This window comes from Argopecten irradians, chromosome 3 (genome assembly GCF_041381155.1).
Source record: "Argopecten irradians isolate NY chromosome 3, Ai_NY, whole genome shotgun sequence".
NCBI classification, from domain to species: domain Eukaryota; kingdom Metazoa; phylum Mollusca; class Bivalvia; order Pectinida; family Pectinidae; genus Argopecten; species Argopecten irradians.
The window spans coordinates 55,521,271-55,540,691 of record NC_091136.1 but is presented as its reverse complement, the minus strand read 5'-3'; the positions used below and the strand labels follow the sequence as shown (position 1 = coordinate 55,540,691).

Here is a 19,421-nt window from a genome sequence, read left to right as displayed (position 1 = left end):
GGTTTAAACAATATTTTATTCAATTCAATAACGATACAGTACAATATACATGTCAAAAATGTTACAAATGTAATTGAATTGGTATCAAGATAATTCGTCGATCGATTCCATTTTATAGTTCTCAGTTCCACGTGACGAGTATCTGCTGGTGATTAGTTTGCCCAATCGAAAATTAATAATCTACAATCAGAATGTTTGAAGTCAAATTCCGGTGTGTGAATTATACATATTGTTATTTGCAGAGATTGTCAACTAATCTTTTTGTATCTTCGTGTAACTATTGTGTATCAAGTTCAGGTGTTCAAGTTCAGTTTGGGTTTCCTTTGGTTTCCTTTGAATATATATATATAGAAACTATATATGTTAATAAAATTTCATTGCCGTTTCTTTCATACTTACAACGACTTTCCAATTTCGTTTTGCGTTATAGGAACTGCTCAAAGTTAATTCGAAGAGCTTTTTTTATTTCTGTTTTGTTTGTTACCCTGTTCAAGACAGGGTTTAAAAAATAGTCTATAGACTCATTAAATGTTCCTCTCCACGGAAATCTTTAGTAAAAGGCGAAAGATTTATGCGTGGTTTGAAGAGAAACCAGAGTATCGCTTGGGATTCAACAAATTGTATATACACAATATATAGGAGACTAAAACTCGGTGTTTAAAAACAACGATAATTTGTTTATTACAAAAAATCTTTTCTTTAAAGGAAAATTTTGAATTCTTACCCAAATGTTTCTTTAAATACCTATATATAGTTAATTATGAAATAAAACAAAATAAGCATGCCTATAAAAACAGTTACCAATTAAATATCAAAACTGTTCAGATCTCAGTTTGTCTGAACGGAGCAACGCAATCCAAACGTTGAAGAAGGGAGATAACTCCGGCAAACACACAGACTATGGTATATAATTTTAACTTGATCACAATGGCCAACAACTTATCTCTTTAAAGATGCTCAACCGCCGACAGAGCATAAATGATATTCATCACTTGAACAGTAATTGGTGTTTAATCGTGTATATATATGTGTATAATTAACACAAAAAAATGTAGTTAAATAATTTATTTTGCCTTTGGTACATACGCAATCAGTATTTCATTCCATATAGGATATAGTGACATGGAATTTTTTCGGGATGCAATTAATTTTTTTTATATTTTTAACTTAAAGTAAAATTAGAAGCTCAAACTTTTCAATGAAGAAAAATACTAAATCGACTACTCATATTTTTGATAGTAAAAAAAACAACGTTTGTCAGCGGTGGAGCATCTTTAAGTGACAATCATTTAAGTATAAACTTTCATAATTTTTCTTTGATTAAGGTTCAAGATCATTTTGTGATTAAGTAAGATGCATGTTTTATTTGAAGTAGATGCAAACCTACGGTGAATAAAAACTGAACTCTTTACACAGAAAATAACTCGACAAGGCTAAAAAAATACTATATCTAATCTGGTTAGGTATTTACTCATGCTATGTCCGTACATAATTATGTTCTGATGAGCGGTACAAAGCACAGGGCACACATTTTGTTTAAATAAAAATGTTAATAGGCCTAATATATGTATTGGTAATATTCTGATACATGCGGTCAGATTATTATATTTTTAGTCTGCAAATGCCAGTGGTGCAAAGAAGAGTTTTCCCATTTTTGGTTGTCATGGCGGCATGCCAACAAAAAAGCAACATTTCGTTTCTCGACTTCGAAGAGGAGGCAAAATACCACGTGTCACGTACAAATATGTAAGTCAACTTCGACTTTTACTAGTAGTTAAAAGGTTTTTTTTTATTTCCCGTTATACAGTTTTTTTCATGCTTATAAATACATGTTGGCGAATTTAGAACTAAATTTGGAACTAAGTTGTTCAAGTCTATCTGTTGATTCGTATAACTTGTTGTGTATCTTGTAAATTTTGACACTGCGAACTACTTTTCATGAAAACATTGTAGGTTTATTTCATGACACTAAAAGTAGGCATATCACTAGATATAACACGGGTTAAAAACCTTAAACTATGGTGACCTTCAGAATATTTGCATAGCTTTCAATCGTGGCGACATAATTTAATATCATTATACTGTGCGTGGCCATAGAAAAAAAAAACATCCGGAATTTGACGTCGATAGACCACTGTGATCCCGCCAAATAACGCCATAGTCATTGTTACATTGTTTACAATATTAATTATGACGTCATCAAAACAATATTTCAAGAAAAGGCTAAAGTGTAAAACGGCTATTGGAGGCTAAAATCGTAAGTAAAAAATAGACAATATTTCTGATATATCATAAATTCTAATACCTGTGTCTATTGTATAATTTCCATCTCAATAGAAAAGCATAAAAACGAAAACAATTATTTTGAAAACGTGACGTCTCGTGTAATATTTTGAGGTCGTAGCAATCATGCATTGTCCTGTCTGATGGTAACATCATAGCATAAGATTATATAAAAAGGTTATAACAAGCGATTTCAATTTCGAAGTTAAGGATATTTCCACTCCAAAATTACAAATACGCCTATTTTTTGTTTTGTTTCTATACATGAGTGTATAAAACGTTTTTCTTTCTTTCTCTTTCCTTTGCCTAGGTACATTTTGGTACTGACGTGACCAACTATTTCTTCACAAAAGTAATTATTTCAGGGTACATATTTCACATATCAGGAACAGGACTGGTCCAATAAGGCTACCTTGTGGTATGCTTTCCTTTTAATTATACGAATTTCTGACCAGACTCGGTGATTACGACTTGTGGTAAGCTCTGTATCTATTTCTCATAAATGGTGTCAACTTCAGTAAAGTTGGGGGAATTTTCGCGTTTATAAGTAATCTATTGCCGGATGTAAATGTACCTATGAATACGTATGTATTATCATTCACGAGTTCAATCATGCTAGTGTTGTCTTCCCTGGTTCCCAGCGTTGCAGGCGAGGTGAACCTTGTATGTTATAGTTTCCATTACTTCAGATATCTGATAAATATATGAGTGCAGACTGAAGTCTTTATCCAGGTTAAAAAAAAAAAAAAAAAAAAAAAAAAAAATTGCGTCATTTACAAGTTCTTCATATGTCTACTTTTCACTGTAGCTAAGTGGACTGTCTCAATAATTTACTGACAGTAAAATGTCAAAATGTGTTGTATTTGTTGGATCTTTTAAAGAAGATATGATGATGTGACATGCTGTTCGGGGATTTAGTTTTAGTGAAATACCCTCTTGTCAGCAGCATCCATAAGTTGTACATTATCGTAGATCTCTGTACCGTGTATTTTGATATTATTCATGATATAAATATGTTGAATAGACCCGTCGTTTTCTTTCGAAGTCAGTTCAAACACATACAAACACCCTTAACTTAATATCTTAAAATTGTCTTATAGGATAAGAGTTTCTTGGCGTGTTTACAAGAAGGGTCATAATGCCAAGACAGCGAAGAGAGGACAAGGTGCGGTTCATGCGTTCACAGTACTATGACGGACAGTTGATGACCCTGCCGGCCAAATACAAACTATCTAACATCATAGACCCGGCTTCCTTACCCGAGCCACTCCCCTTAAACACAGGTAAGTTAGGTGTTTAGTCCAATTGATACTGCACCCGAATTGATACTGCACCCGAATTGATACTGTACCCTAATTGAGAAAATAGCTGAAACATTTGTTTTAAAAAAGTTTACCTCATTTCTCAGTGATGACACCAAAGATGCATTTATTTTTACGTTTCGTTATATGCAATTGTTTATCTTATTTTCTCTGAAACATAACTTTGAAATTGATAACTTGGTCTGAAACGTGTGAATCCCTAGAAATGTGGCCGTGCGACAATTACTATTTGCAGAAACACATTTGTACTATTGTACAAGTTTTACAGCCTATGCTATCATTTTCAGTATAACTCTGTGTAATAAGCGCAACTACATCCCCTTTTAACTGCAATATTGTAGCTCAAAAGGCATTTATACACAAAATGGTATTGTATTTAGAAAGGTATAGAAGGCCAGGTACGTCTATTCGTTCTAAATCCCCTTTATATAGGTAAATCACAAAAATCTATATATATTTAGTTTTCTTACATTTATACATTTTTCTTGCCGGGTATCGATTTGGGTACAATGACGTAATACACGATAAGAACATATCACAGTCTACCAAAACATAAAAACATTTATGCAATCACAGGTTTACGACGCGCAAAAAAAAAAAAAAATAATAATAATAAAAAAATACTGCATTTTTTATTTCGCGTCGTAAACCTGTGACGCAATTTACCTCGTGCTCCACTCCATTCATCCTCGATACTCCAGGGGTTCCGATCACTTACGATCTCTACACCCCTGGACTATCTCATAGTGAAATTGAAGGCAGCTCAGCTGAAAATATTTGACCAATCACAGACCAGCACAGATTTCCTTTGAAGACTACAGAGAGAGCGACTCTCAACTTCAAAGCCACATAGTCAACCACAGTGTACCGTTATACGGCTCTTTTGATGTACATCAAAGGACTAAATTACCTGTTCTGTTCTGTTGCCTCCAGTTTTACGATGAGATAGTCCAGGGGTGTAGAGATCGTAAGTGATCGGAACCCCTGGAGTATCGAGGATGCACTCCATTGAGTTTATCATCTCATAAACTAAGCGAAGTAAGAGGTTAATCCTTAAATGGCATTGGACATAACCAACCTACTTTGCGATTTAACTTTGTAACAAATGATATACCTGAGTGACAATGAATCATTTACCTGTGATCGTCAGCTCGACCCAGACCAGATTCGGACGTGTACGATTTCCCTAGCCGGTATTGGCCCTCCCCTGACACCGATCTCGTCTCCGAGGACACGTCGGCTACAGAGGTAATAGCGTATATTTAGATAATTTAGGTGCTGATTGGCCTTTTGTTTTGCGTCAACTGTACTTTATTATTAATAATATCTGAACCACTATGCCCACATCGGTAGCGATGTCGTCCGTTTCCTGTGATTGTCAAACTTTTGTGTATACATTCCTTACCAATAGTGTCTGATTGAGATTGTTTTAAAAGTAAAAGGCCAAGGCCACATTAACTAAATCAAGAAACGCATCTGCTAAGTTTTCATGTGTTGATCCATGGTCATGCTAGAAATTACATTTCAAGACCGCAGGCCAAATACCAAGGGTGCTGTTAATATTTTTTCCTTAGATTCTATAAAAACAGCAGTAACTGGGACAGACAACAGTGGAATTACCTATCTCTGATAGCCAAGGTTATTGCCGTCTTAGATAAATGAGGACTATGTAGTAATCTGATGTTTTGTGTACTTGTTCGCCATAGTTGTGGGAGCAATGTTCTAGGAATGTAGCATCCACAAGCAGTGGTCGGAATGGTGGACGGACGGACAACCGAGCGGACAACAGGACGGGCAATCGCAGACGGGAGAATAAATCCAATAGCTCCACCACTAGGTCGTACAAGGGCATTACACAATGGTAAAATTACACTGTGATGATATACGACCCGAACCAAAACAGTAAAGTTATTGGCTCTATTGGAACAATATTTACGTGTGCTTTTAATTCACGGTTAAACGACGAAAAGAGACATAGTTTAGTATGTTATAACTATGTTATCGTTCCCACATTATAAATATGATTATTAATAGATGCAGTCTGTCAATTAAATGTTCAATCTTTGCCTCCTAAATAGCATCCCTATCACCAACTCCAAGATACACGAAGCGTTGGTGGACATAGAGAGTCTCTCTCGGAAGGAACAAGATGACCGTCTGCTTGTCATGAAGACCAAATTCAGCCACAAGGACTACGCCGTCATAAAGCAGATAGTGGAGGATAAACGTACCGAATACATACGGGTATATACTGTACTACTGATGTGGGTTTTTTTTACACTGAAAAGAATTCCACATAGCGATACCGTTCATGTTTTACACTGTAATCAATTTAATGCGTTCTGCTTAAACCTATTTGAATTGAATAGCATAAAAAGTATGTTTTAGACCTTATAGAATTGACATAACGTTATGTATTTTATACTATATGTATTTATATAATGTATTTGTAGGCGTTCCGTAAGTCGTATATAGAGCGCGGTCTTGGCCCACTTCCACGCAGCGACAACTCGGCCTATTTAGCACGGGAACTGAAGCGCCGTGTGGCTTGCCAGGAAAGCGGACTGGACTGGAAAAAGACAAAATGGCCACCTCTGCGTCGAAAGCACCACATGCCTGCTCGACATGCCATAAACGTACCACGTGTCCAAGAAAGTGATGTTTTATGAAAATGCATGTCTTGTTCATTTGCTCTGTTTTCATTAAATGCTGTGTATCACTACTGCAGTTGGAGAAATCAGAACATAAAGAACTACGAAATGATGAAGTTTTTGCAGCCCAAGATTTTGCATGACAAGTATTGTGTATAAATAATAAGTTTCTGAACATTCATGTTCAACAGTAATTAGGTGACGACTTCTTGGATTAAATATTTTTGTATTTTTCGTCAACTACTGAAGTCTGATAACGGCTTTGTTTGACTTCGTACATCTATTGGACATAAACGAGAAACCATGATTTTAAAAAGAATTTGAACTGTCGAAAAACAAATACCGGTATTATCCATTATTTTCAAATAATCGTTCATGTGTCAACAACAATATATGTTTAAAGTCCAAAAGTTTGATGCACGGTGAATTCCATTCAACAAGCAGTTGAAAATGAAGATATCAAATAAATCATGAATTAATTTTTATTTACAATTATAAATGTCATTGTCCAAGCCAATCTATATGAAACTAAATGGATTTCAAAGTTGTGTTGTGAATGGAAGAGGATGTTATAGGACGACAGGGATGGGTGCTATAAGCTATACGCCAAATTTTCATATCTTATTTGGAAATTTCTTTGATATTTGTTTTTACCTTTTGAATGTTTTTACTTGTCAAGTTGTTACCATAATAAAAGTTTTGAGCTAAAAACAACACAACTTATTGATAATTGATATTCCAAGCATGTGCTCTCCTTTAAATGGACAGAAACTGGATCTTAGACTCCCTTCAGTGGACAGTGGAACTGTGTTGAGCCACTTCACTCTTCATAATCAAAACTTAGGGACAAATACATTCAATTTGGTTTTTTATTACACAGCCACACAGGATATCACAGAGTCTAAATCAATGTCAAATGTCATGTTCATGGTTCTGCTCAATGACAATGGGATTCTGGGCAAATGTACGTATCATCACAAGGACTTTGGTAAAATTAAGCCTGAATCTATCTATACATTATTGCACTTGACTGAACTTCAACAAGCTTTGATCCTAAGAATGTATTCGATGAATGGTACGTCTCAAGGCTGGTGGTAAATTGGAATTCTGTAAATGAAAGAAAAGGTATGACCAATGTAGCATAGTTTATATGAATACATTTTTTGTATAGTCTTAATATCTTGACCATAGTTTGGAGAGATAAAATCCCTGATAAGCTACATCTAAACATTTAGTAATAATGGCTTAAATCGATTGTGTTTCAATTTTAAATCATGCTAACATCTAAGTTGAGAAAAGTTCTGAGACCCAACTAAAATTAATTTGTTAGGTAAGCTATTACTAAACACGTCAACATTTTACAGACAGGTAAGATTACAGATACAGGTGTTGTTACACACAGGTAACATTACAGATACAGGTGTTAATACAGACAGGTAAGATTACAGATACAAGTGTTGTTACACACAGGTAAGATTACAGATACAGGTGTAAGTTACAGATACAGGTGATTACAATACAGGTGTGTTACACACAGGTAAGATTACAGATACAGGTGTTGTTACACACAGGTAAATTACAGATACAGGTGTTGTTACAACAGGTAAATTACAGATACAGGTGTTGTAAGATACACGAGGTAAGATTAAGATACAGGTGTTGTTACACACAGGTAAGATTACAGATACAGGTGTTGTTACAGACAGGTAAGATTACAGATACAGGTGTTGTTACAACAGTAAGATACAGATACAGGTGTTTGTTACACACAGGTAAGATTACAGATACAAGTGTTGTTACAGACAGGTAAGATTACAGATACAGGTGTTGTTACAAACAGGTAAGATTACAGATACAGGTGTTGTTACAGACAGGTAAGATTACAGATACAGGTGTTGTTACACACAGGTAAGATTACAGATACAGGTGTTGTTACACACAGGTAAGATTACAGATACAGGTGTTGTTACACACAGGTAAGATTACAGATACAGGTGTTGTTACAGACAGGTAAGATTACAGATACAGGTGTTGTTACACACAGGTAAGATTACAGATACAGGTGTTGTTACAGACAGGTAAGATTACAGATACAGGTGTTGTTACACACAGGTAAGATTACAGATACAGGTGTTGTTACACACAGGTAAGATTACAGATACAGGTGTTGTTACAGACAGTAAGACTACAGATACAGGTGTTGTTACAGACAGGTAAGATATACAGATACAGGTGTTGTTACACACAGGTAAGATTACAGATACAGGTGTTGTTACAGACAGGTAAGATTACAGATACAGGTGTTGTTACAGACAGGTAAGATTACAGATACAGTGTGTTCAACAGGTAATTGATACAGTGTGTACACACAGGTAAGATTACAGATACAGGTGTTGTTACAGACAGGTAAGATTACAGATACAGGTGTTTGTTACACACAGGTAAGATTACAGATACAGGTGTTGTTACACACAGGTAAGATTACAGATACAGGTGTTGTTACAGACAGGTAAGATTACAGATACAGTGTTGTTACACACACAGGTAAGATTACAGATACAGGTGTTGTTACAGACAGGTAAGACTATAAATACAGGTGTTGTTACACACAGGTAAGATTACAGATACAAGTGTTGTTGCAGACAGGTAAGATTACAGATACAGGTGTTGTTACACACAGGTAAGATTAAGATACAGGTGTTGTTACACACAGGTAAGATTACAGAAACAGGTGTTGTTACAGACAGGTAAGATTACAGATACAGGTGTTGTTACACACAGGTAAGATTACAGATACAAGTGTTGTTGCAGACAGGTAAGATTACAGATATAAGTGTTGTTACACACAAGTAAGACTACAGATACAGGTGTTGTTACAGACAGGTAAGATTACAGATACAGGTGTTGTTACACACAGGTAAGATTACAGATACAAGTGTTGTTACAGACAGGTAAGATTACAGATACAGGTGTTGTTACACACAGGTAAGATTACAGATACAGGTGTTGTTACAGACAGGTAAGATTACAGATACAGGTGTTGTTACACACAGGTAAGATTACAGATACAGGTGTTGTTACAGACAGGTAAGATTACAGATACAGGTGTTGTTACAACAGGTAAGATTACAGATACAGGTGTTGTTACAGAACAGGTACAGTATTACAGATACAGGTGTTGTTACAGACAGGTAAGATTACAGATACAGGTGTTGTTACACACAGGTAAGATTACAGATACAGGTGTTGTTACAGACAGGTAAGATTACAGATACAGGTGTTGTTACAGACAGGTAAGATTACAGATACAGGTGTTGTTACAGACAGGTAAGATTACAGATACAAGTGTTGTTACAGACAGGTAAGATTACAGATACAGGTGTTGTTACACACAGGTAAGATTACAGATACAGGTGTTGTTACACACAGGTAAGATACAGATACAGTGTTGTTCAGACAGGTAAGATACAGATACAGGTGTTGTTACACACAAGTAAGATTACAGATACAGGTGTTGTTACAGACAGGTAAGATTACAGATACAGGTGTTGTTACACACACAGGTAAGACTACAGATACAGGTACAGGTAAGTTGTTGTTACAACAGGTAAGATTACAGATACAGGTGTTGTTACACACAGGTAAGATTACAGATACAAGTGTTGTTACAGACAGGTAAGATTACAGATACAGGTGTTGTTACACACAGGTAAGATTACAGATACAGGTGTTGTTACAGACAGGTAAGATTACAGATACAGGTGTTGTTACAGACAGGTAAGATTACAGATACAGGTGTTGTTACACACAGGTAAGATTACAGATACAGGTGTTGTTACAGACAGGTAAGATTACAGATAAGGTGTTGTACACAGTAAGATACAGATACAGGTGTTGTTACACACAGGTAAGATTACAGATACAGGTGTTGTTACACACAGGTAAGATTACAGATACAGGTGTTGTTACAGACAGGTAAGATTACAGATAAGTGTTGTTACACACATAAGATACAGATACAGGTGTTGTTACAGACAGGTAAGATACAGATACAGGTGTTGTTACAACAGGTAAGATTAGATACAGGTGTTGTTACAGATACAGGTGTTGTTACACACAGGTAAGATTACAGATACAGGTGTTGTTACAGACAGGTAAGATTACAGATACAGGTGTTGTTACACACAGGTAAGACTACAGATACAGGTGTTGTTACAGACAGGTAAGACTATAAATACAGGTGTTGTTACAGACAGGTAAGATTACAGATACAGGTGTTGTTACAGACAGGTAAGATTACAGATACAGGTGTTGTTACAGACAGGTAAGACTACAGATACAGGTGTTGTTACAGACAGGTAAGATTACAGATACAGGTGTTGTAACAGACAGGTAAGATTACAGATACAGGTGTTGTTACAGACAGGTAAGATAACAGATACAGGTGTTATTACAGACAGGTAAGATTACAGATACAGGTGTTGTTACACAAAGGTAAGATTACAGATACAGGTGTTGTTACAGACAGGTAAGATGACAGATACAGGTGTTGTTAACAGACAGTAAGATTACAGATACAGGTGTTGTTACAGACAGGTAAGATTACAGATACAGGTGTTGTAACAGACAGGTAAGATTACAGATACAGGTGTTGTTACACACAGGTAAGATTACAGATACAGGTGTTGTTACACACAGGTAAGATTACAGATACAGGTGTTGTTACAGACAGGTAAGATTACAGATACAGGTGTTGTTACACACAGGTAAGATTACAGATACAAGTGTTGTTGCAGACAGGTAAGATTACAGATACAGGTGTTGTTACACACAAGTAAGACTACAGATACAGGTGTTGTTACAGACAGGTAAGATTAGAGATACAGGTGTTGTTACACACAGGTAAGACTACAGATACAGGTGTTGTTGTACAGACAGGTAAGATTACAGATACAGGTGTTGTTACACACAGGTAAGACTACAGATACAGGTGTTGTTACAGACAGGTAAGATTACAGATACAGGTGTTGTTACACACAGGTAAGATTACAGATACAGGTGTTGTTACAGACAGGTAAGATTACAGATACAGGTGTTGTTACACACAGGTAAGATTACAGATACAGGTGTTGTTACAGACAGGTAAGATTACAGATACAGGTGTTGTAACAGACAGGTAAGATTACAGATACAGGTGTTGTTACAGACAGGTAAGATAACAGATACAGGTGTTATTACAGACAGGTAAGATTACAGATACAGGTGTTGTTACAGACAGGTAAGATTACAGATACAGGTGTTGTTACACACAGGTAAGATTACAGATACAGGTGTTGTTACACACAGGTAAGATTACAGATACAGGTGTTGTTACAGACAGGTAAGATTACAGATACAGGTGTTGTTAACACAGGTAAGATTACAGATACAGGTGTTGTTACAGACAGGTAAGACTACAGATACAGGTGTTATTAAGGTGTTAATTCAGACAGGTAAGACTACAGATACAGGTGTATTTACAGACAGGTAAGATTACTAATAAAGGTGTTGTTACACACAGGTAAGACTACAGATACAGTTGTATTTACAGACAGGTAAGATTACTAATAAAGGTGTTGTTACAGACAGGTAAGATTACAGATACAGGTGTTGTTACACACAGGTAAGATTACAGATACAGGTGTTGTTACAGACAGGTAAGATTACAGATACAGGTGTTGTTACACACAGGTAAGATTACAGATACAGGTGTTGTTACACACAGGTAAGATTACAGATACAGGTGTTGTTACACACAGGTAAGATTACAGAAACAGATGTTGTTAAAAGCAAGTAAGACTACATATATACAGGAAATTATTATTACAGCATGTATTTAAGATTTGGTAAATGTAGTAATCATTTGTTGTTAATCCCACTTACAGATAGGATAGCTTGTATTTGTTGATGTGATTCCTCAGATATCATTTTGGCCTCGACCAGCACCAACCCAAATAACAAACAGCTGGTGATGGCTGACAGTATGGTGGTATCCATACCCAGACTGTACACCGGTCTACCTATAATATCAACAGCACATACATAGATATTATGACAAAAACGGGAACAATCAGGTAAAATGTGTATAGTGTCACTTTGTTGTGATGCTGGATGTAGACAATGAATGACTGTGGTGACAGGCCCTCCAATAACAATAATGAAATATTTAGTTGATTATTATAATGAAAGGTTGAACATTTCAATTTTGATAAAATAACAATCATAGTACCATAGTGTCAGACTGCTGGAGCACAGATTAAACATATGATCTTGGACGTACAAAGTCTATGATTTCAAGTTTTTTTTGTTAGGGAGCATAAAATGTTAAAACATTACTGCATCATATCATAAACCACTGTGAATAAACAAAACCAACACATGCCTACCTTGTACATGTTTACTGATGAAGTCTGTTACAAATGCCAGATCATCATGAAGGCATTTTCCTGGCTTCCTTAAGCACTCTATACTGGCATAGGACTGTCGGTCTCCACACAGACTCACTATAAACTGTAACAGTAAGTCAATGTTAAACATTCTCACAATAAATTGTAATAGTAAGTCTCTGTTAAACATTCTCACAATAAACTGTAACAGTAAGTCATTGTTAAACATTCTCACAATAAACTGTAACAGTAAGTCATTGTTAAACATTCTCACAATAAACTGTAACAGTAAGTCATTGTGTTAAACATTCTCACAATAAACTGTAACAGTAAGTCATTTTAAACATTCTCACAAATAAATTGTAACAGTAAGTCAGTTTTTTAAACATTCTCACAATAAACTGTAACAGTAAGTCATTATTAAACATTCTCACAAAATAATGTAACAGTAAGTCTTGTTAAACATTCTCACAATAAATGTAACAGTAAGTCATTATTAAACATTCTCACAATAAATGTAACAGTAACAGTAAGTACATTGTTAAACATTCTCACAATAAACTGTAAAGTAAGTCATTGTTAAACATTCTCACAATAAACTGTAACAGTAAGTCATTATTAAACATTCTCACAATAAACTGTAACAGTAAGTCATTGTTAAACATTCTCACTATAAACTGTGATAGGTCATTGTTAAATATTCTCACAATAAACTGTAACAGTAAGTCAGTGTTCTCACAATTAATTGTAACAATAAATCATTGTTCAAATTTCTTACAATAAACTGTAACAGTAAGTCATTGTTAAACATTCTCACAATAAACTATTATAGTAAGTTATTATAATACTTAACTGCTGTAGTGTTGCAGTAAGTAATATATTCAGATATGATAAGGAGATCTTCAACTTTAGGATAGCATACCTTTAGAGACTTGTAAATATGAAGTCTGCTGAATAAACTTTCTATACAGAAACTATCATCTTCCTGCTCAAACAGCTGTTGGTTACTGAAACAATGCAAAGTTTTAACCAGTGTTTAACTGACAAAGTCACAGTAACCTTAAGTGGACAGTGTACCTTCCCTAAGGTAAGCATGATTTATAACAATGGTTCATCCTGCCAGTAATATCACTGCCTTAATGTGATGTGTTTAAAACCATTTGACTGTGTTGTCATTTTATTTATAATATCTAAATTTGGTTTATGGTACTAACTTCTGAACAGAAATGCTAGACTCACCAGGTAGTCATTTTGTTTGTGATACAGGTACGGACATCTTTCGGTCTGTACAAAAGCTGGACGAGAGTGGACACCACAGCCTCAGACCACCAATAGGATGTGTGTAGGAATTCAAACAGCAGCTGAAGGGGAGACCACTCTGATTAGATTGTGAACAACAAAGATATAACCACAAATCACACCAAAACAAAACAAATATTAAATGGTAAAGCATGTGGTCAGCATTTTGTATATTTTAGATTTACCAATATAATTGAAAAAGATCCTCTGCCAGACATCAGATCAAAGATTGCTCTTACCTCTGCTTTCCCCCTCTTCCTTTGAAACATTACCAACTGGAGATCCCGAAAATGATACATTTACCGAAAAAGTATTTTTTGCAGAAATAGTATTAACAAAATTTCATTGTCAAATGCAATATTAGTGCCTGTTGGCCAGGTGGTTCGAATGATTGTTACCAAGATTTAACAATATTAGTTTTAACATTTGTTAGTTATTACACAGAAACTGCAGAAATATGACATTTGTAGTAAATTAAAGAGCCATAACTCTGATAAATAACATCCGCTGAAAGAGTTGATCAAACCTGGCCAGGCACTTTAGGCATTCAACCTTGTTACCAAGTTTGAAGAAAATCAGTTAATATTTATTAATGTTATTGTAGGTATTTAAGCAAAGGGCCATAACTCCGCTTAATAAGGTCCGTTGAAAGTCGTGATCGAACTTGGCCGAGTCTTTAAGGCATTTACCTTGTTACTAAGTTTGAAGAAAATTGGTTTACATTTGTAGGGAAATGGCAGAAAATGACGTTTTTAGTAATTCAAAAGGCCATAACTCTGCTGAATAAGGTCCATCGACAGTTGCGATCGAACTTGGCCGAGCCCTTAAGGCATTTAACCTTGTCACCAAGTTTGAAGAATTGCACGGTAACAAAGTGTTACAGACAGACAGACAGACAGACGGACAAACCAAAATTAATACCCCCCGTTTCGGAGAAAGCGGGGGATAATATGTTGCAATATGTATAACAAGGAAAAATGGGGAACTTATATATGAAGTTTGAGAAAAATTCTTTCAGTTCTTTCTGAAGACCATTGTTGATTTGAATAGTGTAAATAATTGTGCAAAAAAAACCCCCGAAAATTAACAGAAGTAATAAAAGCTTACCTGATACCCTGTGTTACATTGGAGAGAGTTGTACTGTAAAGAAAGTATGAACAATGGGCATTACCGACAGTACTGAAAATATGTTATGCACATGAATATTATTTAACTATACACAATACTCTATGTTTACATGTAGTATGTAAATGACTTTGATTATCTTTAGATCTTCCATTAATATTTCTTCAAATTGTTTCCTTAAAAGTACTCAAATAAATCATACCAAAGACGTGACCAAACTTTTTATGTTCGAAAAGCATTAAATTCTACTGGATCTGGGTCTAATAAGGAACTTTTTTTGAAATATCAGTCAATACATTTGGTCCCATCACTAAAGCCTCCAAGGCATTGGTAACAAATTTATTTATTGCAAACTTATATCAAAATAATAAAAGAAGGCAGCTAGAGTAGGTCCACAGATTTAGCCTCAGTGACCTCAAAATCATTATATGATGCATATTATCCTGTATATTTGTGATTACTGTACATAATTGTCTGCAGAAATAGAACACCTACCCGTTAATTATAAACTTACCTGTATTTTTCTCCCATTATAACAAAGGTGTGGTATCAATTTCATGGCCATGACTCGTATCTCAGTGTCGTCATCCTGGACAAGGTTAGACATAGCCTGGAAAAGTCTGCATAGAAAAGAAATCATACTTTTGGCGCAATCTAGAGCAATAGAAATCTTGAATAGGTTAGTGATATGATGAATGAGTTCAATAACCAGCATAATCATATTTCAGTGCAGCATTTCTAGTATGAAAAGTGCATGTTTAGAGTACTTTAAATTCTAAATCAGCATTAACTTACAACTTATCTGAAACCTTGAGGTTTTCACAACTTGCAGTTTTCTTCCCTTTTGAATTTTTTAGGTATTGTTTTATCGTTCTTAACATGATATACCTGTACTCAAAACCAAATAGGTCTGTTTGATGAAAACAATAAATACAAAATAAAGCAGCATAACATATCTTATGCTGTTTTATTCATTTAACCTTCAAAACTGACAATTACATAATAAACAAGAGGGCCAAGAGGCCTTGACGGTCACCTGCATGAGTGCTGCTACAGAAAGAGCATTGCAAAGTTGATTCAAATCTGTAAAACGTATATACAAATCAGAATAAACTTTAAAGTTGAACCTTCGTATTATGCTAGGTTTACACTTTGTTCCCGGCGACCACGGTAGCCCCATTTTCCCGAAACGTGGTGCGCCATGGAATTTTGTCTATTTTTGTCTCTGTATTCAAGTTGAGCTAGGTCTTGTGAAGTTTTGCCACGGTCTTTTACGGATTACGTGGTGGACCGTGGATACAGGGGAAAGTGCTGTTCCCGGAGGTTAAAGGTACACTACGGCTTTAGCACGGTCTATCAAGGATAACACTACGTTCTCTCTAGTCCTGTTACGATCTGATGAGGTCTGCTACGTTTTACACGTTTTGATCAAGCTCCGATACGTTTTTCACGGTCCGCCAAGGCTTACTAAGGATGAAAGCTTGATTACGGGCTTTTTTGGAGCAAATGAAACAATATTTATTGCCGAAAATGTCATTTCAAACACGTTTAGTTACAAAATGTGTTAAAAGAAATATATAATTATTATAGCCAAGTGTTTCTACGCATTTTTTTTCTGTAATTGTTATCACTTAATCTGCCTTTTACAATAATAGGTTTCGTATAATTTGATGGTTTAAATGTGTTTGATAATGACTATTTCTATCTATTAAAACAAATAATTCCAAAAAGTAGCAAAATGCACCAGGCAAGGCAATGATACTCTATCATAAAATGCTTGCAACGTAAGACCGTAATAGGACGTAACACGCCGTATTACGTCTGGCTTTCCACCGCTACAAGCCGTGATGTGCCTTGACAGAACGCATCAAAACGGCTATCATCCACCTTGGCTTGCCGTCAAAACCTTGACAAACCTTGACAAACCGGCACAAAACGTGCAGTCAATCTGCGTCAACCTTGGCAAAACGTGAAAAAACGCAACAGAACGTCACAAAACTTGAAATCACCGTGAGATTCCCGGGAACGTGCTTGCTGCCCGTTCCACCACGGACCGTCTGGAAGTTTTGTTACGGCCTCGTACGCGCTGTAACGTTTTGTTACGTCAATGCCATTTTATTACGTCCTGTGGCGTTCACCATCTGTACTGTGACTGCCGCGGCAAATTTTTTGACAGTTTAAAAATCTGGCACGGCATCCACGGTAATCACGACCGCTCACGTTTGTCTATCACGTCCTTCTGCGATGTCTCACGTTGTCTCGCGGTCACCACGTTTTGTCCACGGTGGTCTGAAACGGGGCTGCCGTGGCCGCCGGGAACATAGTGTAAACCTAGCACTAGAATTTTTATTTATTGTTTCATTTTGATAGTTAGTGTATTATGTTACCAAACATTTTGCTTAAAATTCCAATTTGCTTTGCCAACGTTAAACAACAAAACCAAACTAGAAGTCAGTCAGTGTTAGTGATTTTATAAATTTCACTTTTTAATCTATGAAGATAATTTTGTTCCATCAAACCTGTGAATTCAGAAGAAGATTTTTGAAATTTTAGCCATTTTGACCCATTTTGGCCCCGCCCCTCTGGTCCCCTGGGGTCAGCCAGGACCAATATGGATATGGTGTTAAAATGCTATTTCAGGCTAATAATTCTAACCCAGTTTGACTCATTTCCTATTAAAACTAAGCAAATAATGTTTAAAAATGTGTTTTTCCTATATAAATTATAGTAAATTTGACCCCCTCCCCAGGGTAAAGTCTGAGATCCCAGGGCCATGGAATTCACAATTTTCCTAAAGGGCCTTATGACCTTCCAATCTATGAAGAGTATCTGGTTCCATCAAATCTGTGAATTCAGAAGAAGAATTTGAAGTTTTAGCCTATTTGACCCCTTTCGGCCCCACCCCGAACGCCCCTGGGGGGCGGCCAGGACCAATATGGATATGACGATAAAATGCTATCTCACTCTAAAAATTCTAACCCAGATTGACTAATTTCCTATGAAAAATAAGCAAATAACATTCATAAATGTGTTTTTCCTAAATAAACTATAGTAAACTTGACCCCCTCCCCAGGGGGAAACATGAAACCCTAGGGTCATATAATTCACAATTTTTGTAAAGGACCTTATGACCTCTCCATCTATGAAGAGTATTTAATTCTACCAGTTCCAGAATTTAAGAAGAAGATTTTTGAAGTTTTAGCCTATTTGACCCCTTTTTGCCCCGCCCCTAAGGCCCCTGGGAGTCAGTCATGGAAAATTTGATAATAGGATTCAATGACCATTTCATAGGGATAATTCTGACAACATTTGACTAATTTTCTATTATAAATGACCAAATAATGCTCCAAAATGTGTTTTCACTATATAAACTATAGTAAACTTATAATTAACCCCCTCCCCAGGGGGAAACCTGGCCCTGATTTCTCGAAACAAACTTAAGTCAAAAACTGACTTAAGTCAAAATATTTTACATAAGTTATATTATATAAAGGAGAAAAACTGACTTAAGTCTGCACTTTTGTTTCGAGAAATCGGGGCCAGAGACCCCAGGGTCATATAATTCACAATTTTTGTAGAGGGCCTTGAGACCTTTCAATCTATGAAGCGTATTTGATTCTGCCATTTCTGGGATTTCAGAAGAAGATTTTTAAGTTTTAGCCTATTTGACCCCTTTTGGCTCCACCCCTCAGGCTACTGGGGAGCTGGGACCATATAATTCACAATTTTGGTTGACCTTTGGCTATGGAAGGTTTCTGCAAAATTTCAACAAATTTGGTTCAGTAGTTTTGGAGAAGAAGTCGAAAAAGAAAATTGTTTATCGCCATACGACTGACGACGTACGATGACGGACAAAAGGCGATTAGATTAGGTCACTTGAGACTTCGTCTCAGGTGACCTAAAAATCTTTAAAAAAATGAGTATACATACTTGACAACACAATTCTGGTGAGATACATCCTCAGGCGACCAGGATGATGTCATAATGGCCTGCCCAGTGATTACCATTGCTTGTGCTGCAGCCAGTCTGAAATGTTCATCCCCAGCCATTCTACTAGCCTTCAGCACACGCTCACACCACTGACACAGGAAGTCTGGAGAGGGGAGTCTACAAAACACAAAATATATCAGTCACACCACAGACACAGGAAGTCTGGAGAGGGGAGTCTACAAAACACAAAATATATCAGTCACACCACAGACACAGGAAGTCTGGAGAGGGGAGTCTACAAAACACAAGATATATCAGTCACACCACAGACACAGGAAGTCTGGAGAGGGGAGTCTACAAAACACAAAATATGCAAGTCACATCAC

The 19,421-nt window shown here is 36.1% G+C and overlaps 2 protein-coding genes and 1 non-coding gene across 4 annotated transcripts in view; 1 reads left to right on the top strand and 2 right to left on the bottom strand.

Moving 5' to 3' along the window:
• Window positions 1-482: 482 nt before the first annotated feature.
• Window positions 483-600, bottom strand: LOC138320211 (U5 spliceosomal RNA). Its single transcript, XR_011208125.1, has one exon. It is a non-coding gene; the product is annotated as a U5 spliceosomal RNA (small nuclear RNA).
• A 1,560-nt stretch (window positions 601-2,160) lies between these two features.
• On the top strand, window positions 2,161-6,985 carry LOC138319133 (uncharacterized). Of its 2 annotated transcripts, none has more exons than XM_069262069.1 (7): window positions 2,161-2,257; window positions 2,649-2,759; window positions 3,384-3,566; window positions 4,756-4,853; window positions 5,312-5,466; window positions 5,684-5,849; window positions 6,059-6,985. In XM_069262069.1, the coding sequence occupies exons 3-7, from the start codon at window positions 3,422-3,424 to the stop codon at window positions 6,272-6,274; spliced, it is 780 nt and encodes a 259-aa protein (XP_069118170.1). In that variant the 5' UTR covers window positions 2,161-2,257; window positions 2,649-2,759; window positions 3,384-3,421; the 3' UTR covers window positions 6,275-6,985. The 2 variants fall into 2 exon arrangements, with proteins under 2 accessions (XP_069118170.1, XP_069118169.1); XM_069262068.1 differs by having other exon boundaries at window positions 2,165-2,257; window positions 2,594-2,759.
• A 126-nt stretch (window positions 6,986-7,111) lies between these two features.
• LOC138319132 (tRNA (32-2'-O)-methyltransferase regulator THADA-like) overlaps window positions 7,112-19,421 on the bottom strand; it is a 51,310-nt gene continuing 39,000 nt past the window's right edge. Inside the window, exons 29-36 of the mRNA XM_069262065.1 lie at window positions 19,036-19,212; window positions 15,620-15,725; window positions 15,088-15,120; window positions 13,921-14,042; window positions 13,604-13,688; window positions 12,682-12,805; window positions 12,179-12,315; window positions 7,112-7,363 (exon numbers count right to left, since the gene is read on the bottom strand). Coding sequence (XP_069118166.1) covers window positions 7,310-7,363; window positions 12,179-12,315; window positions 12,682-12,805; window positions 13,604-13,688; window positions 13,921-14,042; window positions 15,088-15,120; window positions 15,620-15,725; window positions 19,036-19,212 — 838 coding nt within the window. The 3' untranslated portion in view covers window positions 7,112-7,309. The remainder of the gene's footprint in view (window positions 7,364-12,178; window positions 12,316-12,681; window positions 12,806-13,603; window positions 13,689-13,920; window positions 14,043-15,087; window positions 15,121-15,619; window positions 15,726-19,035; window positions 19,213-19,421) is intronic.